At 61.0% G+C, this 25,370-nt stretch overlaps 14 protein-coding genes across 14 annotated transcripts; 6 read left to right on the top strand and 8 right to left on the bottom strand.

The window, feature by feature from the left end:
* Positions 1 to 9: 9 nt before the first annotated feature.
* PAN0_016c5313 (DUF89 domain-containing protein) lies at positions 10 to 2,299 on the bottom strand (the record flags this gene model as incomplete). The annotated part of the gene is made up of 2 exons (XM_014799254.1): positions 10 to 1,792; positions 1,866 to 2,299. 2 exons carry the CDS (start codon positions 2,297 to 2,299, stop codon positions 10 to 12), a joined length of 2,217 nt encoding a protein of 738 aa, XP_014654740.1.
* A 330-nt stretch (positions 2,300 to 2,629) lies between these two features.
* Positions 2,630 to 5,536, bottom strand: PAN0_016c5312 (PSP1-domain-containing protein; the record flags this gene model as incomplete). The annotated part of the gene is made up of 1 exon (XM_014799253.1): positions 2,630 to 5,536. One exon carries the CDS (start codon positions 5,534 to 5,536, stop codon positions 2,630 to 2,632), a length of 2,907 nt encoding a protein of 968 aa, XP_014654739.1.
* Positions 5,537 to 6,450: 914 nt separating this feature from the next.
* PAN0_016d5311 (uncharacterized protein) lies at positions 6,451 to 8,202 on the top strand (the record flags this gene model as incomplete). Its single annotated transcript, XM_014799252.1, has 4 exons — positions 6,451 to 6,743; positions 6,835 to 7,096; positions 7,390 to 7,503; positions 7,744 to 8,202. The coding sequence occupies 4 exons, from the start codon at positions 6,451 to 6,453 to the stop codon at positions 8,200 to 8,202; spliced, it is 1,128 nt and encodes a 375-aa protein (XP_014654738.1).
* A 1,383-nt stretch (positions 8,203 to 9,585) lies between these two features.
* Positions 9,586 to 10,446, bottom strand: PAN0_016c5310 (co-chaperone Hsc20; the record flags this gene model as incomplete). Its single annotated transcript, XM_014799251.1, has 1 exon — positions 9,586 to 10,446. One exon carries the CDS (start codon positions 10,444 to 10,446, stop codon positions 9,586 to 9,588), a length of 861 nt encoding a protein of 286 aa, XP_014654737.1.
* Positions 10,447 to 10,467: 21 nt separating this feature from the next.
* Positions 10,468 to 10,767, bottom strand: PAN0_016c5309 (molecular chaperone HscB; the record flags this gene model as incomplete). The annotated part of the gene is made up of 1 exon (XM_014799250.1): positions 10,468 to 10,767. The coding sequence occupies one exon, from the start codon at positions 10,765 to 10,767 to the stop codon at positions 10,468 to 10,470; it is 300 nt and encodes a 99-aa protein (XP_014654736.1).
* Positions 10,768 to 11,217: 450 nt separating this feature from the next.
* On the top strand, positions 11,218 to 11,919 carry PAN0_016d5308 (ribosomal protein L16; the record flags this gene model as incomplete). Its single annotated transcript, XM_014799249.1, has 1 exon — positions 11,218 to 11,919. The coding sequence occupies one exon, from the start codon at positions 11,218 to 11,220 to the stop codon at positions 11,917 to 11,919; it is 702 nt and encodes a 233-aa protein (XP_014654735.1).
* A 116-nt stretch (positions 11,920 to 12,035) lies between these two features.
* Positions 12,036 to 13,163, bottom strand: PAN0_016c5307 (sec20-domain-containing protein; the record flags this gene model as incomplete). Its single annotated transcript, XM_014799248.1, has 1 exon — positions 12,036 to 13,163. One exon carries the CDS (start codon positions 13,161 to 13,163, stop codon positions 12,036 to 12,038), a length of 1,128 nt encoding a protein of 375 aa, XP_014654734.1.
* Positions 13,164 to 13,852: 689 nt separating this feature from the next.
* Positions 13,853 to 15,961, top strand: PAN0_016d5306 (uncharacterized protein; the record flags this gene model as incomplete). The annotated part of the gene is made up of 1 exon (XM_014799247.1): positions 13,853 to 15,961. One exon carries the CDS (start codon positions 13,853 to 13,855, stop codon positions 15,959 to 15,961), a length of 2,109 nt encoding a protein of 702 aa, XP_014654733.1.
* A 945-nt stretch (positions 15,962 to 16,906) lies between these two features.
* On the top strand, positions 16,907 to 18,112 carry PAN0_016d5305 (glycosyl hydrolase 53 domain-containing protein; the record flags this gene model as incomplete). Its single annotated transcript, XM_014799246.1, has 1 exon — positions 16,907 to 18,112. One exon carries the CDS (start codon positions 16,907 to 16,909, stop codon positions 18,110 to 18,112), a length of 1,206 nt encoding a protein of 401 aa, XP_014654732.1.
* Positions 18,113 to 18,196: 84 nt separating this feature from the next.
* Positions 18,197 to 19,201, bottom strand: PAN0_016c5304 (uncharacterized protein; the record flags this gene model as incomplete). Its single annotated transcript, XM_014799245.1, has 1 exon — positions 18,197 to 19,201. The coding sequence occupies one exon, from the start codon at positions 19,199 to 19,201 to the stop codon at positions 18,197 to 18,199; it is 1,005 nt and encodes a 334-aa protein (XP_014654731.1).
* A 271-nt stretch (positions 19,202 to 19,472) lies between these two features.
* On the top strand, positions 19,473 to 20,288 carry PAN0_016d5303 (tyrosine phosphatase; the record flags this gene model as incomplete). The annotated part of the gene is made up of 1 exon (XM_014799244.1): positions 19,473 to 20,288. The coding sequence occupies one exon, from the start codon at positions 19,473 to 19,475 to the stop codon at positions 20,286 to 20,288; it is 816 nt and encodes a 271-aa protein (XP_014654730.1).
* A 76-nt stretch (positions 20,289 to 20,364) lies between these two features.
* PAN0_016c5302 (uncharacterized protein) lies at positions 20,365 to 22,180 on the bottom strand (the record flags this gene model as incomplete). Its single annotated transcript, XM_014799243.1, has 2 exons — positions 20,365 to 21,298; positions 21,378 to 22,180. The coding sequence occupies 2 exons, from the start codon at positions 22,178 to 22,180 to the stop codon at positions 20,365 to 20,367; spliced, it is 1,737 nt and encodes a 578-aa protein (XP_014654729.1).
* Positions 22,181 to 22,521: 341 nt separating this feature from the next.
* Positions 22,522 to 23,830, top strand: PAN0_016d5301 (uncharacterized protein; the record flags this gene model as incomplete). Its single annotated transcript, XM_014799242.1, has 2 exons — positions 22,522 to 23,252; positions 23,329 to 23,830. 2 exons carry the CDS (start codon positions 22,522 to 22,524, stop codon positions 23,828 to 23,830), a joined length of 1,233 nt encoding a protein of 410 aa, XP_014654728.1.
* Positions 23,831 to 23,952: 122 nt separating this feature from the next.
* PAN0_016c5300 (phosphoserine aminotransferase) lies at positions 23,953 to 25,224 on the bottom strand (the record flags this gene model as incomplete). Its single annotated transcript, XM_014799241.1, has 1 exon — positions 23,953 to 25,224. The coding sequence occupies one exon, from the start codon at positions 25,222 to 25,224 to the stop codon at positions 23,953 to 23,955; it is 1,272 nt and encodes a 423-aa protein (XP_014654727.1).
* Between the last annotated feature and the right edge of the window lie 146 nt (positions 25,225 to 25,370).

Raw genomic sequence — 25,370 nt, 5'->3', positions numbered from 1 at the left:
GCATCGCGTCTACTTGTCTTGAGGGCAGTACTGCACGACGGCCCACTTTCCGTCCACACGCCACTTTGCGTCCTCCTTCTCCACCTCGGCCTCCTGTCCAGGCTTGAGCCCTACGCAGACATCCGCCTTGTTGGTCCTGAGCGCCAGGATCTCGACGGTGCCAGCCAGTGGGCCGAGCGCGTCGCGGAAGCTCGTGTCCGACTTCCAGTTGGCATCCGAGGTGAGCTTGCGGTAGTTGAGGTCGCCCTTGAAGATCACCAGGTCGCTCTGCGTCGCGAGCTCCTTGTGCAGCTCGGGCGCATGCGTCGCCATGTTGGCGTACGAAACCGGCTGCGTCCAGAATCCGTTGGCCGCACCCGTGTCGGCGCCCAGCGGCGTGTCGAGCGCCACAGACAGCTTGAATCGGCCCGACTCCATGTGCTTCATCCAGCGGCGCACCATCGCCTGCACGGGCGTCTGCGACGACGGCGTCTCGTCCTTGACCGTCGTCGAACGCCCGCGGCCGTGACGCTCGTCGTCGCCACTCGGCTCCTCGTCGTGGATCGAGAGCGACGAGAAGCGCGAGCTGTCCATCACGTACGAGCGCGACGGCGAAATCGTCTGCGAGCGCGCATTCTTAAAGTACGCCGCGTCCATCTGGAAGTTGCGGCTGCCCGCCGGCGTGCGCCCACGTCCAGTCGAGTCGACGCTGCCCTCGCGAGCCTGGAGGTGCAGGCTGCCCGACGGATGCGGCGAACGACCACGCTCGTTGCCATCGGCCATCTGCAGCGATCGCGATCCAGCCGGCTGCGCTCCCTGTCCGCCCGAGGCGTTGAACGAGTACTTGGACGGATCCGCCTGCAGGTCGCGGCTTCGGCTAACGCTGCGGTGGCGGTCCTGCCCCGCCTCCTGGCGCGCAAAGAAGCTCGGCTCGAGCAGCGACTCGATCGTGTGGCGGAAGTCGGGCGGCGTGACGTCCGAGACGAACCAGGGCATGTTCTTGGGGTGGAAGACGACCTCGCCAACGTGCGGCGTGGTGAGCAGCCAGTCGGCAAAGATCATGTCGGTCACCAGCTCAAAGCCGGCATTGTCGAGCACAATGTCGACGCGGCCGTTGTTGAGCGACGAGATGCGCGTCCACGCCTTGTCGAGGTCGTTGGCGAGGATGTACTTGCTGCGTGCCTCCTGCTGCTCGCGACCCGTGGTCTGCAGCGCCTGCAGGTCGGCGTACGACAGGTTGGTCAGCAGACTGAGGTCGGTGGCGTTGCCCCACAGCGACATCTGCGCCATCTCGTGGAACAGGATCTCGCGTCCCTGTGGGGTGGACTCGGGCCCTTGCTCCGACGAGAGCGACTTGGCCACGAGCTCCTCGATGGTGACGGCAAGTGCGCTGATGGCGTTGCCGGAGCTCTTGAACGTGTCGAGCTTGGTCTTGGAGAAGGGATCGTACTGCTTCCAGTGCTGGCTGCGCGCAAAGAAGGTCCTGAGCAGGCGGTAGAGGTAGCACTCGGCAAAGAGCCAGGGCGCCTGGAACCAGGTCCAGTGTTCCTTGTCGATGACCGAGTCAAAGAGCTCGGTGGAAGGGCCCTCGTCGGCGTCCTTGCCCGAGACGACGCCGATGGGCTCGAGCGGGCGGTCGCGGCTCATGTCATGCTTGAGAGCGGCGATCTTCTCGATGATCTGCTTGCCCTCGTCGATCTTGGCCGACTGGTTGGTGCGCGAGTAGGAGAGCGCATAGTTGGCGCTGTAGATGCTGTCGATCACCTGCGTGAGGATGGCGGGCCATCGGTGCACAGTAGATTCGTAGGCAAAGCTAGCAGCGCGAGACAAGAGCGGGGTCAGCAAGATGGACGAGAGGGACGGAGCGGGGAGAAATCGGGACTTACCTAGTCTTGTCCTTGGCAGACGCAAGCGAGACGGGAGGAGACCAGACCATGATTGCGACGGGCTCGAATCGATTCTGTAGGTGGAACGAAAGAAGAAGGACGTCGATGATGGATGAAGGGAAGCAAGAAGCGAGCGTTGCGGGACGAGGCCAAGACAGATCGCGCAAGGCTGATTGGTCGGAGGGCACCGACCCTGGCTTGAAGATGTGCGAAGCTTGCAGCGCAGCGCAGCCTCGGGGCAAAATCAGAGCAGCAGCAGGAGCAGCACCAGCACCTGCAGCACTTGGCTTCCTTCTCCACTCTTCCGCTCGTGGCTCGTGCAGGGTCACATGCACTTTTTGGCAGCTCTCGGCCAAGCACCCGTCGGTAATTTCGCAGCCCGCAGGTGGGCCACCCAACACTCGAGTCTGAGCGCCTGGGCCCTGGCTCAACATTTTCCGCTCCCGAATTTCCCTCCTGTTTTTTCTTTTTTTTTTTCTGTTTTTTGCCATCATTTTTGGCAAGGTGTCGCCAACATCAGGCAGCCGTCGTCACGACCAACTCCATCACGAGTAAGCACACTCGGGCATTGCATCCAACCAGACTCCAAAGAAACAGCCAATACAGACCGTGCTGATGACACGATACCCAAAGTTGTGCGTGAAGATATGGAATTGAGCTTACATCGTCAAGACACGAGGACAAGTGGACAGGAGAAGCAGCCTTGCTCGCTGGCTTTTTACGTGAGCCCAGCCATGGTGACCCGCTCCCTCGACCGCCCTCCTCTAGCTGAGACCCGTGCCGCTCGGATGGCCGAGGTGGCACATCCAGATCCTCGTCTTGTACAGGCGGAAGAGCTCCTTGACCAGATCGCGAAAGTCGACCCGCATGCTCGCAGTGTAGTAGAACGTCAGCTTGCGTCGGTCCCACTGCATCTCGGCCGCCACCACGCTCATTGGCAGTCCACGCTGCATCACCTTCGAGATGCACAGCTGCAGCGCACGCTCCTCGTCCTGCGCCTTCGAGTAAAGCGTGCTCGTATCGGCTGCCGTCGCCTTGGTAAACAGGCGTTTGGGATTGATCGTCCGCATGGGTCGACTCGCCATCGCATTCGAAGTCGCACTGCTGCTCGGTCCGCTCGCAGCCGACGAGGCCGAAGGCGACCCGCTCCTGCCCGAGGCATTCGAGCTCGTCTCGTCGCGGCTGCTGCCAGCGCCCAAACCCGTGCTGCCGTTGCCTTGAAGCGCTGCAGCCGCGCCAATCGTCAGATCCGACTGATGCGCAAGGAACGCTTGCACCTGCTCCACCGTGATGCTGTCGTTGACCACCGTGCCCAGATCCTTGCCTCGATCCGCTTCGACAATCACTAAGTCGCCTCGGCGGATGGGCTCTTCCTCGCGCATCGAGGGCGACTGAGTCGGCGAATGCGAGCGGAAGAACAGATCCGTGCGTCCTTGCTTGAACTCGACAATGTACAGCGGCGTGTCCTTCGACAGGCTGCCGAGCGGCACTCCCTTGCCAAGGTCCTGCAGATCCCCCGACGCTCCCGAGCCGAACGGCGCGCCGCCACCGCCGAGGGCTCCCGGAGGTCCCATCGAACTTGGTGGCATCGGACCGAGAGCTGCCAGGCTCGAAAACGTCAGGTCGTTGGGCGAGAGCGCAGGAAGAGGAGCAGGACCGCTCAAGCCCAGAGCAGGACCGGGACCGGGACCGAAAGCAGACTGCTGCATCATTCCGAAGGGAGACGCGGTTGGGGGCGGATACGGCATGCGGCTGCCTGGAGCCAGCACCGAGCCAGGTGGCGCAAAGCCGAAGCCGGCATGCATGCCATGCGCGCCCGGTGCGGCTCCACTGATGGCGCCCGCAAAGTCCTGACCATAGCTCGCCATCGGCTGCGAGGCCGTGAAGGACTTGGCTTGGGCCGACAAAGCATGCCCGGTGGTAGGAGCGGCGAGCCCCCGTACGCCAGTGGGTGACGTGCCTGGGCTTGCCCGGACAGTCCGCGTGCCCTCGGCCTGGTTGTCAAAGAAAGACGAGGCATTCGAGCCGTGACGGTGCGAGTGAGAGTGCACATCCTGTTCGCCAATCGACATCTGCCGAAGACGCCTCGTCATCTCGGCAAAGGTGTGCTGGCCTTCACCAGGAGAGCGAGTCGCCATGTGCGAAGGAGCCATCGTGTCCCAGCTGGCAGAGAGGCTGTCCAAGCCAGCCCGCGTCAGGCGCGGTGCATCTGCAAATCGGGTCGAGCCGGCTCCAAAACCGTCGAGGCTGCCCTCGTCGAATGCGGAGGGCATGGAAGCGGCATGCGGGCCAACATTCGGTGCGCTAGTGCCAGAGACACATGTTGGATCAGCGGTGCCTCTCGTGCCACTCATGTCACGGCGAGGGGTGCGGGCGTGCGAAGACGGCTCAAAGTCCGAATCGCCAGCTAAGTCGTCCAGAGAGAGGGCCAGGCTGCCTCCGGCAAAGGGGTTGAAGCCCGAGGCAGTAGCGCTGACGCTGGTGATGCTGCGATCCCTGCCGTGCCTGCCGGCGACGGGCCAGCCTCGATCGGCGGTGGTACCGTGACCGGCAAGCTCGTGACCGCCTCTATCGGTCGTGTACGGTCCGGCCACGTCGAAGCCGATCGCTCGTCGATGGCCGCCAATCACACCGGCGCTGGACGAATCGCGTCTGGCAATCGTGGGACCGGCCACCGAGTGGCGTCGCGACTCGTAACCGGACTGCGCACGATCGTTGTCTCCATCTGGGCCATCCGCATCGGCTCCACCGAGTCGCGATGGCTCGGGATACGACGACAGCTCGGGAAGATCGTGCACCGCGCCAAAGGGCGAAGAGTTGGTGTTGTAGTTGGAGCGATGTGTGCGCAACGAGCCTTCGGTAAAGTCAAAGCCGAGATCGTGGAAGCCCGCTGGCGAGCTCAGGAACGGCGAAGGCGATGCTGGCTCCGGTTTGCTGCGCACGTACGAGGCCGAAAAGCCGCGCTGGAGGTGGGGTTGGGGCCTCTGGGCAGCCATGCTGTTCGGCGCATTGGGTCCGCCCGCGGCTTCTCCCGTCCTTACTCCGTCCCAAAGGGTACGGGACGGCAGGTTGGACGCGGGCGCAATCCTGCCTGCGGCGTTGCTGGCCCAACGATCGACATAGGGGCCGCTGCTGCCGTGGAGCGCAAGCGCTGCTGCACTCGAGGCGGACCGATGTCGCGACGCGCGCATGGCCTGCTCCATCTGCGAAAACGTCTGGTTCGAGTCGAATCCCAGCGAAGAGTCGCGTCGACTGTCGGCAAAGCCGGGCCCACCTTCTTCCTGCATCGTGGCCAGCATGCCACCGGACCGTCCTGTAAATGATCCATCCAGAGGATGAGGCGATCGAGCCACACCGGCCCGCGACAGCGATGCCTGCTGTTCCCTACGGGTCTGTGCGTAGTGAGAGGCAGTGTCGAGCTTCAGGCCCGCAGGCGGCACCGATGGCACGTCGACCGAAGTGGCGGGAGATGTGCCGTGCCTGGCATCGTCGCCGTTGAGCGAGGCTGGGTGCGACAAGTTGGATGGCGAAGGTGTGGAGCCTTGAGAGCTCGGCGAATGATGGTGCGGATGCCTGCTGCGCGTTGCAGAGGGCGAGTGGGGCGAGCCTGGGGACTTGCGTTCTTCGATTTGAACGGGCACCGGACTGGCTGGATTGTCGATGTCCGGCATCTTGGCTGGGCTCACGTGTGAGCGTCTGGCTCCGACTAGGCGATGGTGTTGGCGTCGGTCCGATAGTGCAAAAGGCGAGCCGAGCTTTTTGCTCTGTTTCTGTTGGTCTAGAGCGTGAGTCTCGTCGATGCAGCCGACGTAGGCGATTGGTCGTTCGAGGTGGAGTTGGAGGGCTGAACAAGCAAAGAAAGTGTTGGAACCGGGCCGGGTAGACGTGCGCTTTATCCTTGGCGTGCACCCTCTAGGTCCAAGCCCGGGGACGTCTACAGCAATCGATATCGCCCGCTCAACAGTCGGCTATGTGTCGCTGCCTTTGAATGTCGATTTGTCGAAAGGATCAAAGAATGGCGATGAGGGAAAGGATAGACAGGTGCCGTCAGTGTCGGCGCTTCTTCTGTCAAGGAAGCTGTTGAATCACGACGAGGGACGCAAGGATCGTCTCGATCCGCCGATGTACGAGCTGCACTGGATCTACGAGTGCCGGGCGCCCTACAGAGCAGGGAGCGACAAGTGGACTCGAGGCAACGACGGATGGCGACGCAAGGATGGCGAGGACAATGCTTCGATCTGTACAGATGGTCGTAGCTGGTCGAGGCTGCATCGGCTGCAATCGAGAAATGCTCGGAAGAAGAAACGAAAGGGGGTCGAGAGGGAAATGTGTGGGGCTGGAAGAAGCTTCGACGCCATGGCAGAACGGAAGCAGGGCTGGCTTTGAATACAAGTCGAGAGGCCGGCAGCCGGCCGCATCGGATCCAAGCCGACCAGGCGCAAGAGCCGAGTCAGGGTCTGCAAGACTGACGACCTGGCTCAAGCCAGCGCCTAGCGCGTCCCGTGCCGGGCGCTGTGATCTGGTGCCGCCGATGGCGCATTGCGAGCGCGGATTCGTGCGCTGTGATGGCCAAGAACAGGCTCGGATGGCGCCCGGCGCCCGTCGCGCGGCGCCGGTAGGAGCAGCCGACTCAGCCCTGCTGCAGGATTCTTCGCGACACCCGGTTGATTCGGTCGGCTCGAGAGAAACGGGACGCGGTTGCAGTGCAAGACGACAGCAATCGGCAGAGCAAGAAGACGGGAGCAGCAATGGTACGCACAAAACTGGCGCTGGAGCTGGGAGGGCTGAAGGGCGATCCTCATCGTCACACAGCGCCGACGCGCAGCAGGCGACTCCCGCACAGCATCCAGTGCCTGGCGGCGGTGGTGGTGACAGGCCGTGTGCGCGCGGTGACTTTTGACTTTAGCCAACGGCTGTGGCTGAGTCGCTTGTGATCCGATGACTGCTCTTTATTGCGCGCTCTCGAAAGCGTGTCGAGGACTCCGATGGAGCGCTCTGAGTGTGGACGCGCAGATCTGGGAGTGTCCCGTCTGACGCTCGCGCCAGTCAGCGCCAGTCCGCGCATGCCGGGCGCTGAGTCTGAGCGGTCATGTCCACTCGCGCGACGCTGCTGGGCTGAGCCTCGCTCGCCGTCCAAAGGATCAAAGGGCAGGCCCAAGTACGACAGCATGGCGTCGGGCTCGGTCGTTCCAAGATGGGACGACGTGCGCCTGCCTTGGCCGATGGCTAAAGTCACCACGAGATCCACACGATGTCATTTGAGCATGCGGACGCGCATATATGCGTGCAGGCCGTGGCCAAAAGCATCCCGGCGAAGCGATACGAATCGATGCTGCGGCTGGATTTAGCCAGGCGAGTCCCGCGTGCATCTGCTGCTCCGCCGGTTGCTGTGACGCTTCCGTGTCCACGGTTGGATTGGTGTCCAGACGTCTGATGTGAAAGCGGACGGTAGGGGTTCATCAGACGCGCCATGCCGGAAGCGTGGCAACGCGTCCACGGTTCGCTGCTGCGTTCCCGACCACAGTCATCGCATGACAACCGTGACCGCGCCTCGCTTCAGCTAGACCATCCGCTTGGCCATCCTCCTCGAGACTACTGCAATCCCATCAACTTCGGCGTCTCGGGCCGATTCTGGAGCGTAGGAACAATGGGCGAAGATCCGAGGCATTACTCACCCTGCAGTGTTGCTCTTGTTTGCTGATCGTTGCGGAGGTCCTGGCGGTGCCACGGTTCGGCGTCTTTTCGATTCACGCCGGGAGGCTATATGCGCGGCGGCGAGTTGGCCGTCGAGATGTCTGATCTTGTCTGATCTTCGGTCTGAGTTGCTTGGGCGGCAGTGCGGTCTTGTGAGGCCTGCGGCTTCTATCTATATGGAAAGGGTATCTTGCGGAACTCGAGGCTCAGGGCTGCGGGATCAGAGCGGTCATTTGGACCGGAAGAGGAGAGCGGCGTGCGGATTGGGCGAGAAGGGACTCGCAGGAGCTCTGTCGGATCTCGGTCGATCCCTTGGTTCCTTCTGAGCGAGGCAGATGGATCGGAGGCAGTGCTGCTGCTGCGCCGCCGTTGCCGCTTCCGTGCGTTTCCGGGGAGCTCAAAGGGAGCTGAAATGAAGGCGAGCGACTCGCAGCTTGCGCGCGCGGATGGCAGCGTGACCGAGGCCGAGATGCGCAGAGTGAGTCAGCGAGCCGGCTCAGCCGATATGGCGCGACTTGGATTCGGACTGGGCCTTCACAGCTTGCTCGGGTTTGGAGACAGCGTCCTGGTGAAGCTGGTGGTGGAGGCTAGTGCTGCTGATGCTTGTTGCGACGAGCGAAGCGTGCGGCGCGTGCAGGGATAAAGGGAGGGAAAAAGTCTAGGAAAGGGCAGATGGGATGGCAGCGAGTGGCGATGACAACGATCGACGGCGCGATGGAAGGGGGAGGAGGACTGCGCGAAGCCAAAGGCAGGGTGACGGTGACGGTGATGAGTGGACTCGGGAAGCGCCCGACTTTTGGCGGTGGTGGAGCTCTGAGTCGGATTCGAAATGCAGCTTTGCGGAGGCCATGTGAATCAGATCTCAAGCCAGGCGCGAGCGCAGAGAGAGTGCGTGTGGGACTCTCAAGCGCAAGCGGGTTGCGGGGCCCGAATGGCCATACGGTCGAAGCGAGCGCAGACGTGCAGCTCAAGCTGTTGCTTCTGCGGCCGCCGCCTGCTGGAATCGACGCTCGGCCTCGCGTCCAGAGGCAGACTCTAATTTTGCGAGCCCGAATGCATGAAAGATGACTGACAGATGCATGGGCGGCAGCAGCAGCTGCAGCGGCGGCGGCAAGCCCGACATCCCCAGATTCGAGGGTCTCGCAAGACAAAAGGAAGAGCAACACACCCGCCGCTCAGCGCACTCCTGTCTCGCGGGCCACACTCACGCGCCAAGCCCCTCTGGCCGCTCGCTGCCCGCGAAAAATCAAAATCTGGGGTCGCCTAGAGCCGCCCGCTGCACGGAAGCGCAGTTTGGCCTGCGCAGCGCGTTTTTCCCATCTCGACCTTTTTGGCGTTCGGAGTCTGTTGCAGCTGCTGGATCGCGTTCCCAGCAGCCTCGTTCCGGTGGCACGCTAAGCGCCTCCGGGGAAAAATCCTCGCAAACAGGGCTGAGACACTTCCAGGCCAGATCCACAGAATGTGCATCGCGACCATCCTACTGCAAGCCGGTGACAGTCGAGCACCAACAGAGAGAGATCAAGGAGACAGGGCGGGGGAGAGAGCAAATATCTGTGCGCTTTCGTCGGTTGCGGTAAAGACGAAGAGGGCGAGACGAGACGGGCCAGCGGATTTGGGCACAACCGACGTTCCCGCTCTTGCGAGATCACACTGTGCCATCTGACGGTGCCGATTGCGATTCACACGGACGCCTCGTCGACCTGCAGGCAGCGCTGGTCAGAGGTGGTGTTGCTCTCTGTCGGGAAGCGGCCGCCCCTTCGGCAAGCGATTGCGCAGGGTCGCCAGCTCCCCGACTCGCTGCGCCTGCCAAGCTGCAAATGTAGCCACGGCTGGTCCTCACTTTGCAGTGCTTTCCGATCCTCAGCTCTGGCCGACGCTCCATCAAGCCCGAGGCAATGCCAAGGTGCTCATATGCCGGTCATCTACCCTCGAATCAAAAACGAAACCATCTATGTTTTGATTTCCATCATGATATCAGCAAGAGATACAGCCAGTAGGCTTGGCAGCACGTGGCGAGCGACATTGACTAGTGCTGCAGCTCGACCCGCTTGCCCGGCGACCACTCCCTTGCTGCCTTTTCGATGTTGGTCCAGTATCTGAGCTGGACGGCAGCCTCTCTGGCCGAAGCCAGATCCGGCGGCGAGGCGGCAAACGCTTGGGCGAGGGTGTCGACGGCTGCATCCAGCAGACGTGCGTTGTCGGCGCGCACCTCGGCGGCCTCTGCCTCGCTCTCAGCCTCTTCGAGTCGCTCGCGAAGCTCCATGACCTCCATGAGCAGCTCGGGGTCCTCGAGCGAGTCCGACTCCGACACCTCGGGCGCCTTGTAGCGTTCCAGCAGATAGTGAGCACGCGGCAGGGGGTTGAGCAGCGTCTCGTACGCGCGATTGATGAGCGCACTCTGCTGAGCACCAATCTGCTGCTCTTTGTCGGTGCGTCCCACCATGCGGTCCGGGTGGGTGACGGCCATCTTGAGCCGCCAGGCGCGCTTTAGCGCCGCAGTGTCCACTTCCCAGCCTCCCTTGGGGATCGATCCAAAGTCGAGGTCCATGGCCTTGTAGTAGTCGATGTCGGAGGGCAAGGGTTGCAGCGTGTTGCACGCCGGACACGACAGCGATTCGAGCGCTTGCGCCTCACCACAGCCCGGGCACGACTTGAGCGGGCTAGCACCCGAAGACGCAGTGCTGTATGCCAGTCGAGTTGTGACTGAGAGGCCGATCCTATGACTGTGCGCAGAGCTGGACACAGATGGCGGGGATACTCTGCCGATGATGGCTGCTGTTGTGGATGCTGAGAAAGAACGCGAAAGAAGGCGCGATTGTACCATTGGGCGGAATGCCCTGCAAGCTGCTCGTCGCAGCACAGTACTGCTGGCTGAAAGCGACGCCATGTTGTGCGAAGCGATATGTTCTTAGAAGAAGAGCTTGTAGAGCAGCCAGAGACCGACGAATCCACCGACAATGTAAAGCGTCAAGCGATGCTGTCTCGCGCCGTTGACGATGCTCCTGGAAAAGTGGTTCGAGGTGCGCGTTAGCTGGTTGGAGAAGCTGTCAAACTGGTCCGAAGTTTGGGCCAAGAGTCCTGCGCGCTGGCTCTCCGAGTCGTTGTGGATGTCGATGGTCACCGAGCGGAGAGAGGAGACCTTGGAGTAGAGCGCGTCGAGTGCCGAGTCGTTCTGCTGCTCGTACGTGCGATCGGCCGAGGTGGACATCTAGCCTTGCTTTTGCTATGCCGAATACTTCGCCTGCGCTATCGTGTGGTATGATGGTGAAAGTGCGAAGAGTAGTGTTGGCCAAGTCGAATCGGAGAGGAAAGGGCAGGGGGGAAGATGTGTGGCTCGGAAAGGGCGAGTGCGGCTGGCGAGGTGGAGGTTTATTCCATCGGCACACGCAACACACTGCTGTGCTGCCGTGACGCTGTGACGCCGCGACGGCTCGGCGAGCTCTTCTGATTCGGATGTGAAACGATCGCAATCAAAATCGGCCATTTGGCCAAAAATACTGCCCGATCCGATCCTCCTCTTCTTCTGATTTTCGGAGGCTCTGGCAAGGTCTTGCATTTTGCTCGCAGTCACCTTCAGAGCATCTCTCCATCACCATCCCGACTCGACTCGATACCGTCGTCGAGGCTCTGTTCCTTCTCCTCACACCACACTACCGACATGTGGTCGTCTCTCACCGCGTCTTTCAGCAAGCTTGGCCTGCGCAATGCGGCCGTTGCAGGACCCTCTGTCGCCTCGCCCGTCCGTTCGCTTCACATGACCTCGGCCGCTCGTCCCTCGCTGCGCACCACACCTGCCTCGCCTACATCTCAGCTGGGCAGTGCTCGTCACAAGTCGAACCTCGCACCGCGTAGGACAAAGTACCGCAAGGCGCACAAGATCACCATCCCCTTCAACACTGGCGGCTCAACCAAGGGTACCACGGTGCAGGAGGGTGTGTATGGCATTCGTCTGCTCGCCCCCGCACGTCTGTCGGCAAAGCAGCTGGTTGCAGCCGAGACTGCGCTCAAGCGAAAGCTCAAGGTGGTCAAGGGCGCCCAGGTGTTCCTGCGCGTGTTCCCGGATATCCCCGTCTGCATCAAGGGCAACGAGACACGTATGGGTAAGGGCAAGGGCAGCTTCGAGTACTGGGCCTGCCGCGCCAACATGGGCAAGGTCATTTTTGAGATCGGCGGACCCGTCGAGATCCGTCCCGAGGTCGCCAAGGAGGCTCTTCGTCTCGCCTCGGCCAAGCTGCCCGTACCCACCGAGTTTGTGACCACTGCGTCGGCTCCTCGCCTCGGCAACAAGGTGCTCCAACCCGCAGCTGCCTCGTCTGCAACTGATGGACCCGATTCGACACCCGCACCGACCTCGTCGTAATCGAAGTCTCAATCTCAATAGAAAGCCCGCGCTCTGTACTATAGTCGCCTCTGATCCTGAACAGCATGCTTTGCCCTCAACATACACATTCGAATCATGAAGGAGGTCTAAGTGAATTACAGCTCGACATGCTCGACGGGAAGAGTGTTTGCCCTGGTCATGGGCAAGTCGCGGTGGCCATGTGTTTGGTCGTCGGGCAAGACAGCATCCACAAGATCTTCGAGCTCGCCTTGAATGTCAACGGGCTTGTCCCGCACCGCTTGTTGCGCTTTGGACGTGGATGCAGCTGCGGCTGATGCTACGACGGACGAGACTGCAGTTGCGACGGACACTGCTGCCGATGCGACTGTCTGTGTGCTGGTGACCGACTGTGCGGCTTGTTTCAAGAGCTCTGCCTTTTGCTGCAGGTCTTGAGGGCTCCGGCTGGCGGTGCCGCCTAGGAGTCGGTTGAGGCCAAAGAGGCGGAAGAAGAAGCCGAGCAGACCGATACCCTTGCTGATGAGGCGCACGTACACAATGTAGCCTACGCAGGCAAGGAAGAAGAGGAACGAGGCGGCGACCATGCCCTTGCCGATGAGGTCTTCGCGCTCCATGGTCTTGATCATTGTGACCGAATTGGTCATGAGCGTGGTGAGCGAGCCGTACTGAAACGAGAGGCTCGAGATGGTTTGCGACGACTCCTCGAGCAGTTGAGACGACATGGCCGACTTTTCGAGCTCGGACGACATGAGCGCAACGGTACGGCGCAGCGCATCGGTGACATCCTGCGAGGCAGTCATGAGCTTGTCCTCGCCGCTAGAGCCTCCGCCGCGGCCGCCGGTGCGCTCCTTGGCACTGTCAGCTGCAAGCTGAAGCCCAGCGCGCGCTTCTTCCGATCGGGCATTGTCGATGCTGCGACGAGCGGCTAGCAAGGCTTTGCGGACCGACTGTCGGATCGCTTCGAGCTGCTGACTGGATGCAGAAGCTAGCGCTTGGAGTTCGCGACGTTCCGCGTCGGACTCTGCTTCGTCGACTGCGAACTTGAGGTCGTTGACTTGGCGCTTGAGACCGTCTATGGAAGAGATCACCTCGGCCTCGTAGTCGGCAAGCAGGGTGAGTTGCGTGCACGACTGCAGTCGCGGAATCTGGTGCTCGGTCACATCCCGACTGTATCGCTGGAATGAGTCGTGAACTGCAAGCAGGTCGGCGGGCACGGCTGAGCGCGATCCGGAAGACATGGCAGCAGCTGCCGAAGTGGAAGCCATGACGTGGCTGTCGAGATGTCGATGCTCACACTTGGCTCGCGAGTGCCTTGTCGGATCCGCGCCGGTGAGTTAGAGGCGGTCCGAACGACGCACGAATGCTGTGCCAGCCGAGTCGAAGTGGGTGCAGATGGTCGGTCGGGTTTGAGCCGACGTTGGTGGGTCGATTGAATTCGTGTGACTTTGAGAAAGTGAGCGTGGCCCGTGTGGGATCGGAATCGTGACCGGCAGTCGGAGATTCGGAATTGTTGGTGTTTCGGTCTTTCGCCCCAGAAGCAGCAACAGCAGCAACAGCAGGAAGCGCCAGCCTCACATGCAGTGGGCGTGCCTTGCAGCTCAACACGGCGTTTCAGGAGACCCTCGTGGAGCGGCCCTTCCGAGCCGGCACTCGAACATTCGCATGCCTGTCGACCACCATCTGACGCTCCACGACCGTTCATCTTGCCTCTCGTCCCTTCAAGGATCACACTTGGCTTCCTTGCAAGCGGCAGTTCGGATCGATTCCGAACCAAGCCGGCTCAAAGACGCAGAGGCCTGGCTGTCTCGGCGTCTTCGATCGTCTCTCCAAGCTCAAAGACACGGCGTGCAACTGATCAGGTTGTCCTGGGATGCACGAGAGACGCTAGAGCTAGAGCCCCTTGAGCTTCTCCGAGCTGCTCTGTCAGCAGCGCTCGTGGCTCTTCCGCTGCACCATGTCGGGCAACATCTTCCGAGACAGCTATGCAGGCCAAGAGCCGCACGAGCAGCAGAACGATGCAGCTCAAGCTCCAGCCAACCGTCTCAAGAAGAAGAGCTTCATGAACCTTCCCGGTGGAGGCAAGGCCATCTTTGCCTTTGCACTCAGCCTGTTCGCCTATACGCTGCAGACCGAGTTTGCGCAGTACGTGCAGCAGGCGCTCAACTACCGCAAGCCTTTCCTTTCGCTCTACCTCGGCCACAGCGGATTCCTGCTGCTGTTTCCCATGCACCTCTTCTTTCTCAAGTGGACCACAAAGCGCCCCATCACGCACTACCTCCATCTCATCGCACAGAATCTGCGGTGGCAGCTCGACACGGCGCCCTCTTCTTTACCGGACCCGCGGGCCGACGAAGTGCGCCGCAGACTCAGCCGTGCGTCTGGCAGGGGTAGTCAAGCCTTCAGCGACGCCGACCATGCCGAGCAGGGTGGCATGATCCGCCGCAAGGTGTCCTTCCTCGAAGAAACATTCGGCTTCAACGTCCTTCGTCTTGCCGGTCTCTTCGTCGTGCTCACCATCGGCATCACAATTCCCGCGCTCAGCTGGTACTGCGCAGTGCCCATGACGTCGATGGCCGACATCACCGCCATCTACAATACCTTCTCCGTCTGGGCGCTCGTCTTCTCCGTCTGGTTTCTCGGCGAGAAGTGGGAGAAGCGCAAGGTGTTCTCCGTGCTGCTTGCCTGCTTGGGTGTCATAATCGTCGCCTACGGGGGCGCGGATCACCGCAAAGTTCCAAAACCCGTCGATCCGGTGCATGGCAAACCGCCTGCAGATACAGACCCCGCTGTCCGGCTCGTGCACCGCTCCATCGCTGCGGCGGTGTCACGCGTCTTTACTCGCCGCGAAGCTCCGGCAGATGTCCCGGTCAGTAGCGCGCACAACCCTGTGTTGGGAGACCTGCTGGCGTTCATCGGAGCCGTGACCATGGCGGCGTACGAAATGGCGTTCAAGCTGATCGGTACACTTCCGGATGAAATCAAGCAAGCAGAGATGTATTCGGCCGTTCCCGGCGGGCGCAATCGCCGCTCGCGCAGCTACGTCCGATACCAGGACCCGGAGCACGACGACAGCCGGACCGATTACGAGACCGAGGGGCTTTTGCGCTCGTCGCAGTCCGAGGCACGCGCGACGGACGGCGATGCACGTGCACTTCACGCCGGCAACGGCGACGGTGCCCATCATATCCTCGGCGATGACGAGCAAGACGTCACCGAGACCGCCAAGAAGCACGAGCTGGACGAACGGCGGTCCTTGTCTACGCTGGCAGATAAGCTGATTAGCCAGGAGCGCCCAGACTATCAGAGCATCACGCCGCCGCCGGAGCCATCAAATCCGTTCGCGGAAGAAGACGCAAGCAAGATCGCCAAAGAAACCGCTGACAGGGTGCGAGTGCATGCCAAGGCGGTGCCGAGCAGCGAGACCAAGCGCCGCGACGACGACGAAGATAGCCAGGTCACGGAGTCGGAGCTGGACGAGGAAGAGGAGGAGCTTGTGCTTGCCGGCGCCACGCGTTTGCATCGCACGCGCTCCCACCTCTCGACGCACCATCTCGCCGACGCCTCGTACGCAGACGGCGACGAGAGCTCGCACAATGTCTCTGCCGCGCGCATCTCCACCGACGCGACGCGGCCGGGTGTGAGTCGCCGCAGCTCGACATATCGCAAAGTGCACGACCCATCCATCCCGCCGCCGCTTCCGTTTGGTCTGCACGCCAACGTCATGACCGCCGGCATTGGACTCACCACGTTTACCACGTTCTGGATCGGAATCGTTCTGGCGCACCAGCTTGGGTGGGAGACGTTTGAGCTGCCGCACAACCTGCGCACCTACGTCTCGATTGCCATGGTGGTGTGGTGCGGCATCTTTTTCAATGCGGCGTTCATGATCCTGCTCTCGCTGTGGGGACCTGTGCTGGCGTCGGTCAGCTGCCTCATGACCACGATCCTGGTCGAGATCGCCGATGTGCTGCTCGGACATCGGCTCAAGTGGATCAGCGTGCTCGGATGCACGCTCATCGGCGCCGGATTCGCCGTGCTCGTGGGCGGAGACTCGATCCACTAGCAGCACTTGGCAGAGGGGGCACGGAACGGTAAAAGCCGGCCGCTTTGACCTCGCTGGGACAATGAGCAATGCGCGAGTATGCATGTACGCTCGGATCCGCTATACTGCCCGGCCCGCGGCCAACACGATCGATCCGCAGGCTGAGCCAATTGTACTTTTAGAGCGAGCATTTAGGTGCACAGACCTGCACGTGGGATCATGCCTTCTAGCAAGGAATTCTTTGGACCCGAGGGGGCTTTGTTTGTGGCACGGCTTGACGCTTTGGCCGCTTGAGGTGCAGGGCTGGACTGCGCGCATGGACACGTCGGCTGCAGCGCGTGCATGTGCATCGCCTTGCGTCGCACATGGATCGCGGCCAGTGACACGAAAATGCCGCAACAAAGCCTTGTGCTCCAAAGAGCTTGCCCACTGCTCAGCTTATTCTCACGATGCTCTTGCTTTCTTTTTGCGTGGCGAGGTCGAGCTGAAAGGGAACGAATGCACACGGCAAGTGAATGCTTTCGGTCAGTTTGGCCGGTGAGGTGGGCTTTACGGAGCGTCTTCGGAGGAGCGGGCGGCGTGGGAAGATGAAGTATCGCCGGTTGAATGCATTGTGCTTGGACGCCTTTCGCACAGCCTAGAACACCTTTGTCCGTTCTAGGGTGCAGCATTCATGAGCTCTGCTGACCGCTCGGTTGGCGCTCAGGCCGAGTGTTGACAACTTTTCTTGCCAAGCTCGGCGCACGGTGCCTACAGGCTCCGACCCCTGATCCATGAAACCTGCCCACCTTTTTAAAAGCATCGTCTCCTCATACCGCCCTCCCCCCTTCCCCTCAATCCATACTCCCTCGTCTTTGTGGATCCTATCTCCCTTCGCCGTGTTCATATCCGAGGAAACTTTTCCCCTTCCCCCTCTTTTCTTGCTGAGCAAGACCGCTTTCTCTCTCTTTACTTTCATACGTCGTCATGAGGATCAGTGTTCGGGGGATTGCGTCGCTGGTCTTGATCGCGCTGGCCGCGGTGTCGAATGCCGAGGAGCACCACCATCGCAAGCATCACAAGCATCACAAGAAGCATCATCATCATCACGAGGCTGCCAACACCAGCGTGGAGCCACGTGGATCCGGCTCGAACGGCCACGCACTCGGTCTTCCATGGGGTTGCGATCCATCCTGCATCAATGGCGTCAAGTCGACCAAGAATACCGACTTCCGATGGTACCACCACTGGCAGGACACTCGTGTTGCCGACCTGGACAAGCTGGGTTTCGAGTACGTGGCGACATTCTGGGGTCCGACCAAGTGGGACAAGTGGAACGCGGTCAAGGCGGAGCTCTCTCGTGGACCACTGCCCAAGTACATGCTGGCATTCAACGAGCCCGACGTGCAGGGGCAGTCGGACCTCGGACCGAAGGCAGCAGCCAAACTGTGGATGAAGGAGATGCAGCCGTGGGCGAACAAGGGCGTCAAGGTAGGCTCGCCACAGGTGTGCTGGAACATGCAGTGGCTCGAGCAGTTCATGGCCGAGTGCAAGAAGCTCGGATGCAAGATCTCGTTCATCGCACTGCACTGGTACGGTTCGTGGCGCGAGTTTGACAAGTTTACGCACTGGATCGAGTCGGTGCACAACGAGTTTGGCCTCGACATCTGGATGACCGAGTACGGCATTACGCAGGCCAGTGGTGGATCGCAGGCGGACATCAAGAACTTCCACATCCGTGCGGTCAAGTGGATGCGTCAGCAGGGCTACGTTAAGCGATCGGCTTGGCTCGGTGGCTTCCCCGTCGACCAGAAGCCCGATCCGTACCCGAACAGCCTCAACAGCTACTTCAATGCCGATGGCTCGGCGCGAGATCTGTTCTGGTGGGCGGCTCACAATGCCGGCGGACCGATGATCAGCTTGCACGGCCTTTCGAAGCGCGACGAGAAGGCGCATGAGGACGATGAGCCGAAGCACGAGATCGAGCAGTACGACGAGGACCACTGCGACTACAAGTGCCAGCTGCGCGAAAACTCGATCGAAAAGCACCAGCGAAGGAAAAAGGGCATCGTCCAAGTCGATGACAAGCACGTCTGCGTCGCCACGCCCTCCAAACTCGACCGTGACGAACGCAAGAAGCTCGCCGTGTGTCTCAAGCAAGTTGGCCTCCTCCAGCCCACCTCGCACTCCTAGTCCGTCTCGACTGTCTGCTTTCGTTTTCATGCGCTCGATGCTGTGCATCGCGTCACCTGTTTGTTTTGTCAATGCTTTTCGATTTCAGTGTCGTGCTCGTGTGCCGGTGAGGTCGTTGGAGTAGAAACAGATGCACTGGCGGTCGAGCCAGGTCCGAAGCTCTTCCTTGCGCTTGCCCGTGTCCATGGCGAGGCCGTGGGTGGTCGCCATGCTCACCACTTCATCGAAGCTGATGGGTTCAAAGCGGAGTATGCGCCCCCATACGGCGGGGCTGCCTCGCATCGCAGCCGTCATAATCTCGGCCAGCACAGGCGACGGATCCACCACCTCCCCATCGCCCTCCTCTTCTACTTGACGTCTGGATAGCGGAACGTCTTCCGACGACGAGCTTCTGGCCGATGCTGACCGCCTTCGTCGCTGCTTGATGGGCGAGTTTGAGGCCGAGAGTGGGACATCCGAATCTGCAGAGTCGGTGCTGCCGTCCGTGGCGGAAAGCGCTTCGCGCTCCAGCTGCGCTGTCAGATCACCTGGCTCGTCCGCACCGCCTTGCTCCAAGCCAGACTCGGGCTGAGAAGAAGGCGCAGAGTCCGAACTTGCATCCAGCACAAACGGATCGCTCTTGCGCCCCCTGCCCTTTCCCTTACCTGCACCCGTTTCGGCGGAGGTAGGCAAGATGAGCTTTCGTTTTCTCGCCGGCTCCCGTGGTGGCGCTCCGTATTGCATCGCATCGCCATCTGCGGGCAGAGGGTGTTGCGGGGGCTCGAACGCAGCATCGAACTGCTCTAGTGCAGCGTATACCGCCTTGAGCTGGTCGATGAGCGTAGCGCGCTTGCGCGACACTTTGAAGCCGTACCGCTTGACTTCGGCTTGCAGCGCCTCAGTAGGCCATTCTTCAAAGTACGGCACGGTGGACTTGGAGCTTGAGGCGCGCGAAGAGAGCGAGGTCGAGGTCGAAGCAGATGGGACGCTGGATGCGCTGAGCCGACCCGAGCGTCTCGACATGTCAGCGAGGTGGAGGAAGCGGAGCGGAGTCGGATGCAGCCATGTCGCCAGTGCGGGCTGGAGGGTGCGCGCGAGGGCGCCAATCATGCGCAGTGGCGCTGTATATTTGAAAACGGGCCTATGCGGGCTAGAGGAGCATCGTTGGCGCGAGGATGGTCAGCTTCAGTATGCGGATGTGTGGGGGAAAGAGCGAGGAGTGTGAGTGGAAGGATGGCAGGGGGGAAAGGCAAAGTGGAGGGATTGGTCCGAGTTCCGAGGCTTTGGTGTGCCAGGGTCCATTGGCTGCTGCCTTCACCCTTGACTTTGCTCCCACCTCCTCTGCAACCTTGCTGCTTGGGTCAGGTCCAGCGTGTCAATGATGTCGAGCCATCTTGCGCCATCGACGAATGGCAAGTCCTCCGCCATGTCCACGAGTTCGTCGCATTCACAAGCGCCATCAAGCTCAAGCCAGTTGCATTCACATTCGCACCACCATCACGCTCAACACGCCATCCCAACCGCGGCACTCGTAGAGCCACCTGCGCTATTCGCTAGCGTCGCACCGCAGATCTATCGCTCAGCCACACCGGCTGCCGCCAACCACTCGTTCGTACGCACACTCAAGCTGCGTACCATCCTCTCGCTCACGGCCGAACTGCCCTCGCCCAGTCTCACCGCCTTCTGCAAGAAACACAGCATCCGCCTACTCCACTTTGGTCTGCGTCGATGGGGATCCCAAGACATCTCTCGCGAGAATCATCCTCCTGCCAATGTTGATGAAGAATCAGGGCTGGATTTGTCGTTCTTACACTCGTTCAAGGCACCATCGGCCCCAAGTCTCGCACAGTACGAAACTGCCTCGCCCACAATCACGGAAGAGCTGGTCAAAGACTCGCTCCAAATCCTCCTCACTGCAAGCTATCATCCGATCCTGGTAACCGACACTTCAGGAATCCACGAGATTGGCGTCCTGCTGGGATGCCTGCGGAAGCTCCAGAGATGGAACTTCGCCACGATCTTGCTCGAGTACCGCCACTTTGCAGGCAACAGGGCGAGAGCTACAAACGAACGCTTCGTGGAAATGTTCGATACAGACCTCATCACTTTTCCGGACCAAGACCAGCTGCCGTACTGGTTCAGAGAGCAGATCCAAGCCGACGACGACGAGCTCGAACGCATCGACCCGTGTTTTTAGATCACACATCTGCCTTGCACTGCAATATACCCTCCGCATCTTTCAGCCGCATGCGAAGAACAGAATGATTGGACGTTCAGAAAGGCAGTGCAAGCGGCATGTTGGCAAACGGCAGTGCCGGTCGCGTGCCAAACCCATGCGGTTCCGGCGACGCCTTGGTAGCGCTGCTCATCAGGCTAGCGGCCGGCATCTTCTCGAGCGCCTCGCGATTGCTCTTCTCCTCGTCCAGCATGGCTTCGATCTCGTCCTTGACGGTGCGGAGCCACTTGAGGTACTCCTCCACCGCCTCCTTGGCGCCCCCGTTGACCAGCTCGTCGAAATACTCCCACGTGTCGTCGTCGGGGCCGAAGCCCTTCCAGCGCACCAGGCACTTGGACTGCGTGGGTGTCATGGCGACAATGTGCGACACCTCGTACACGTCCTCGCTGCGGTCGACGGGCGGTGGACGCTCGTACTCCTCGGGCGCACGCGGCACGAGCCACTTGGCCGGCAGATGTCCAGTCACCGCGTCGCCCGTCGGCACGAAGCTCTTGACTTTCTCCTGCCCCGAGGTCTTGGAGCCGTTGCTGCGGATGCGCTCAAAGTCGAGCCCGTCGAGCCCGTCTTCGTCCTCCTGCTTGATTCCGCGGGCTGGATATGCAGCCACAGGCGTGGCGCGAGCAGCTCCACGTCCGCGGCGCCCGCGCTTGGATCCGCGCACGTTGCGGGGTGGCGCCTCCATGCGCCCTCGGGCGCGGCGGTACTTGAACACCTCGCACAGCGTGTGCTCGATGTCTACGACGTTGAGGCCCGGCTTGCGCGCAGGACACAGATGCGGCACGTCCGTGATGCCGTACTTGGCCCAGTAGTGCTCCTGCTCCTTCTGGATCCAGCGCATCGCTTCCAGCTCGAAGCCCGAGACGTACTTGCCAAAGATGTCCACGAGACACTGCTTGGAGCCGGGCCCGCATGCCGCAAACTCCTCCTCGCTAAAGTCAAAGTGATCCGAGAGATTGAGATCGAGCAGCAGCCTACGAGCACCATGAAAGAGGAGATCGTTAGTCGAGATTGGCACTGAACGGAAAAACAAAAAGCACGCGCACTACTTACTGCATGGCCAGGAAGGGTCCTAAGCTCGGGAATGATGTCAGCAGTGCATGAGCATCGCGCATGTGGTGCAAGTCTGCGAGTCGCCTCGGCAGCCCTGTGCGCATCATGAGGTGGACGAGGCGCAGTGTCGACTGATACGGGTACTTGGTCCTAAACTCTCTCGGCGCTGGGATGAAGTAGGAGCTGCCGTAAACGGGGTTGCCAGCGCTGATGTGAGGCATGAGGAAGTTTTCGTAGGCGGTGGGCGAGAAGTTGGCCAGCGTCGGAGGGCCTCCGAGTGCGGCGCGAATGACCTCGTAGGTGCTGATGCGCGCGAACGAGCGAAAGAGCAGCACACGAAAGCAGACTTCTTCGAGCTGCTGCGGGCCGTCTTGCACGACGCGCGTGAGCACATATTGCGTCAAGCGGTCGAGCACGCGATAGACATTGGCGAACTTGGTGGACTTGAAGACGGGATCGTCGGTCCACTCTTCCTGTGGCTTGCCCTCTTTGCGTTTCAGGAAGACGTCGTGCCGATCGTGCGAGTACTGGAAGAACGTCCTGAGGACCTCCTCGTTGAGCGGTAGCACGAGCCCAGGTAGGATAGTGACCTCGTTGGCGCCAGGAGATGGTGACTCTGACTTCGTGTCGTCGGTAGTTATGGGCAGCCGTGGGCGCTTTTGCGCATCGACTTCGGATGAGAGTATGTTGGTAGAGCTCGAAGCGTCTTCGAGATGCGACGAGGAGGGCACGGGAGACTGATGATCATCATCATCATGCGCGCGCTTGAGAGACGGCTCGGCGGTCGCGGTTGGATCCGTCATGCTTTGCGTAGGAGACGCGCTGTCCCGATCGATTCTGACTGGTCTTGAGCCCTGACTTGGTCTGATGGCGCGTGGCGAAAGGGAGAGGAAGGAAGAAGAAGGCGCTCCGCAAGATGAGCCAAATTGGCCAACGCTCGGATCAAGGCGTGGCGGCGGGGGAATATGGACCCTGACTGCTGCTGCTCTGCCAGCCAAGGGACCCGGCCAGCAGCTTCGGCGCCCTTCCGACGCGGGGCGTGTGATTTCTGAGCACCATCCTCCACCTCTTCTTCTTGCCTTGCACCCCAAAAAAACCGGCTCCTTGCCGACCATCTTTCACCAGTCTCTTGGCGTGCTGCAAGATGCTGCGATTAGCCACAATACCGCTGAGTCTACGCAGCGCAGCGCGGATAGCTAGCGCCCCTCGGCTCAGCTGCCGCTTCAAGTCCACTCTCACGGTGGTGCCTGCATCGTCCTCGGCGTCTCGCGAGGTTCCGACGCCGCTGCTCTTCCTCACCGCCTCGAAATGGACAAGCTCGCCTCCCGCGCAAGCAGCTTTCTCGGAATGGATCCAGCACTTTTCCGCTCAGGGCTACGAGTCTCTGCTGCTCGACCTGGATCCGGACCAGGCCGTGTCGGAGCTCAAGGACTCGACCAAGCTCATGCAGGTCTTTGAGAAGGACGCCATCGACACGCTGCGGCAATCGGGAAAGACACCGCCGTTCCCACCGATCATGATCACAGGCGGGCCAGCGTCGCTGATTGCACAGACGTATGTCTCGTCTCGCCCGCTCACGGCGCTCCAGCTAATCGACCCACCCATCAACAACGCCTATCTGCGCAAGGACCGCCCGGAGCTCCTGCCGACCGAGCTGGCCGAGTTCGACTTTGAGGCGACGTTCCCCGTGCGTGTGGTGTGGAGCGACGCAGAGCTGCAGCGCCAGCAGCAGCAGGGCGTGCCGTGGTACGACGTCCATCGCATCGAGCACGAGCGCGAGGAGGATGCAGACGAGAGCCTCGATCGATATACGTTCGCAGACATCAAGCAGGGCGCGCAGGGCACGCAGGAATGGCTAGAGGAAGAAGTCGGTGTGTAGGTATTGCATACGCCATCAGCCTCACAAAGGTAGCGACTGACGCCTTTTTCTCACCTGATCTTCAACAGGTAGTCTCGGCGACCACACAACGCCCTTGGATGAAGACGTAGACTCGTCCTTCGGAATCGAATCTGATGCCTCGACCAAAGCAGCTGGATTGCGCGACGCCGATGGGCTGCCGGAATGGTTTGTTTCGGGCGAGTATACGCTGCAGCCCGGTTCGCGCAAGTACCCGCTGACGCTCGACGAGCGCGATCTGGCGGAAAAGTTCGTTCGCGGCTCGGGCCCGGGCGGGCAGGCGATCAACAAGCTGTCGACGAATGTACAGCTCACACACCTGCCCACGGGCACGAGGCTGACGTGCCAGGAGACACGATCGCGCGACCGCAACCGCGAGCTGGCGCGCCGACGCATGAGTCTCGTGCTGGAAAAGCTGGTGCGCGGCCAGTCGGGCGGCAGCCGCATCGACCGCACCATCGAAAAGGAGCGCAGGAAGAAGAGCAACAAGAAGAAAAAGCAGAAGCGTCGTCAGAGGGACAAGCAGCTCGAGTCTCAAACTGCCACTGCAGAGTGAGCAATCCATCCCCCTTTCACCAGAATCACAGTCGATGACGGCGTCTCTACCGTGTGGGTCTGAAGGATAAGGATATGAATTTTTGATGCGGAAAGGGCTACAAGGGCAGTCAAAGGATTGGATTAGAGCTTGCCATCCTTGGCGTCGCGAGCGAACGTCTTCATGACCTCTGCCAGCTTTTGGGTCTGCTCGATCGTGACAGCGTTGTACAAGCTGGTACGAATACCGCCCACGGACCTATGACCCTTGACCTGCACAATGTTGGCCTCTGCGCACCTTTTCACGAATGCGTCCTCGAGCTTCTCATCCGGCTGGTTCTGACCCGGCTTGGAGATGCGGAAGGTGACGTTCATGCGGCTCCTTGCCGACGCCTGTCTGACGGTGGGCAAGAAGACGCCCTCGCTCGCCTCGATCACGCCGTAGATCAGCGCAGCCTTTTGGGCGGATCGCTCCGTGGCACCGGCAACACCGCCCTTGTTGCGCAGCAGATCGTCGAACACCAACCCGGACGCATAGATGGCAAACATCGAAGGCGTGTTGTACAGCGAGCCGTTGTCGAGCATGTTCTTGTACACCAGCGTCGTCGGAATGCGTGGTCCACCATGTGCAACGCCGGCATCAGGATCCACAATCAGGTCCTTGCGAACAATCGCCACGGTCACGCCAGACGGACCGACGTTCTTCTGGGCGCCGAAGAACACGATCGCATGCGCAGCCACGTCGATCGGCCTCGACAGGATGTTGCTCGAACAGTCGGCGACGATCGGTACGGTCTTGCGGTAGTCTTCGGGCAGCTGGTCGAGCGGGAATCCAGGGCTCGGGTACTCGACACCATCCACCGTCTCGTTATCGCAGTAGTACAGCATTGCAGGCTTGCTCGCCACCGGGCTAAGCTTCCACTCGCTCACGCGCGGGATGGAGCCAAACTTGCCACCAGCCCCTTCGACCTTCCTTGCATCCACGGCGACATTCGTGTTGGCGCCAAGTCGAGCAGCCTCCTTGACCGCCTTGGCCGTCCAAGATCCCGTGACGGCGTAATCGCATGGCGGACCCTGGTTGCCGTTGGTGGCAAAATAGTCGGGATTATGCACGGCGTGGGCGGCGAGCAGGTTGAGCGCCGTGGCGGAGAATTGCTCCGTCCCGCCGCCCTGGAGGAAGAGCACAGCGTGCGAGTCGGGCACAGACATCAGTGCGCGCAGATCGGCTTCCGTCTTGTCCATGAGCGCCTGGAACGTCTTGGAGCGATGCGAGAGCTCGGTGAGACCCATGCCCGTGCCTTGATAGTCGAGGATGCCCTGTGCAGCCTCGAGCAGCACCGACGTCGGCAGCGAGCTGGGGCCCGCTCCGAGGTTGATGGTCTGCTCGCGCTTGGTAATGTCCAGCGTGTTGGTCATTTTGGTCGTCGACGGTATGTGTGGCAGATGTGGTGGTGGGGCAAGTGAGAAGATCGAGTCGAGTCGAAATATGCAAGTCGGATGCACCGCGAATCGAGTCAGCGGCCGTTGCCCTTTTTGAAAGGCGGCTGTGGCTGCAGCGTCGA

Source organism: Moesziomyces antarcticus (genome assembly GCF_000747765.1).
Source record: "Moesziomyces antarcticus DNA, scaffold: scaffold_v10016, strain JCM 10317, whole genome shotgun sequence".
Classification (NCBI taxonomy): domain Eukaryota; kingdom Fungi; phylum Basidiomycota; class Ustilaginomycetes; order Ustilaginales; family Ustilaginaceae; genus Moesziomyces; species Moesziomyces antarcticus.
The sequence above is the reverse complement of the archived record's forward strand: the minus strand, read 5'-3'. Positions and strand labels throughout refer to the sequence as shown.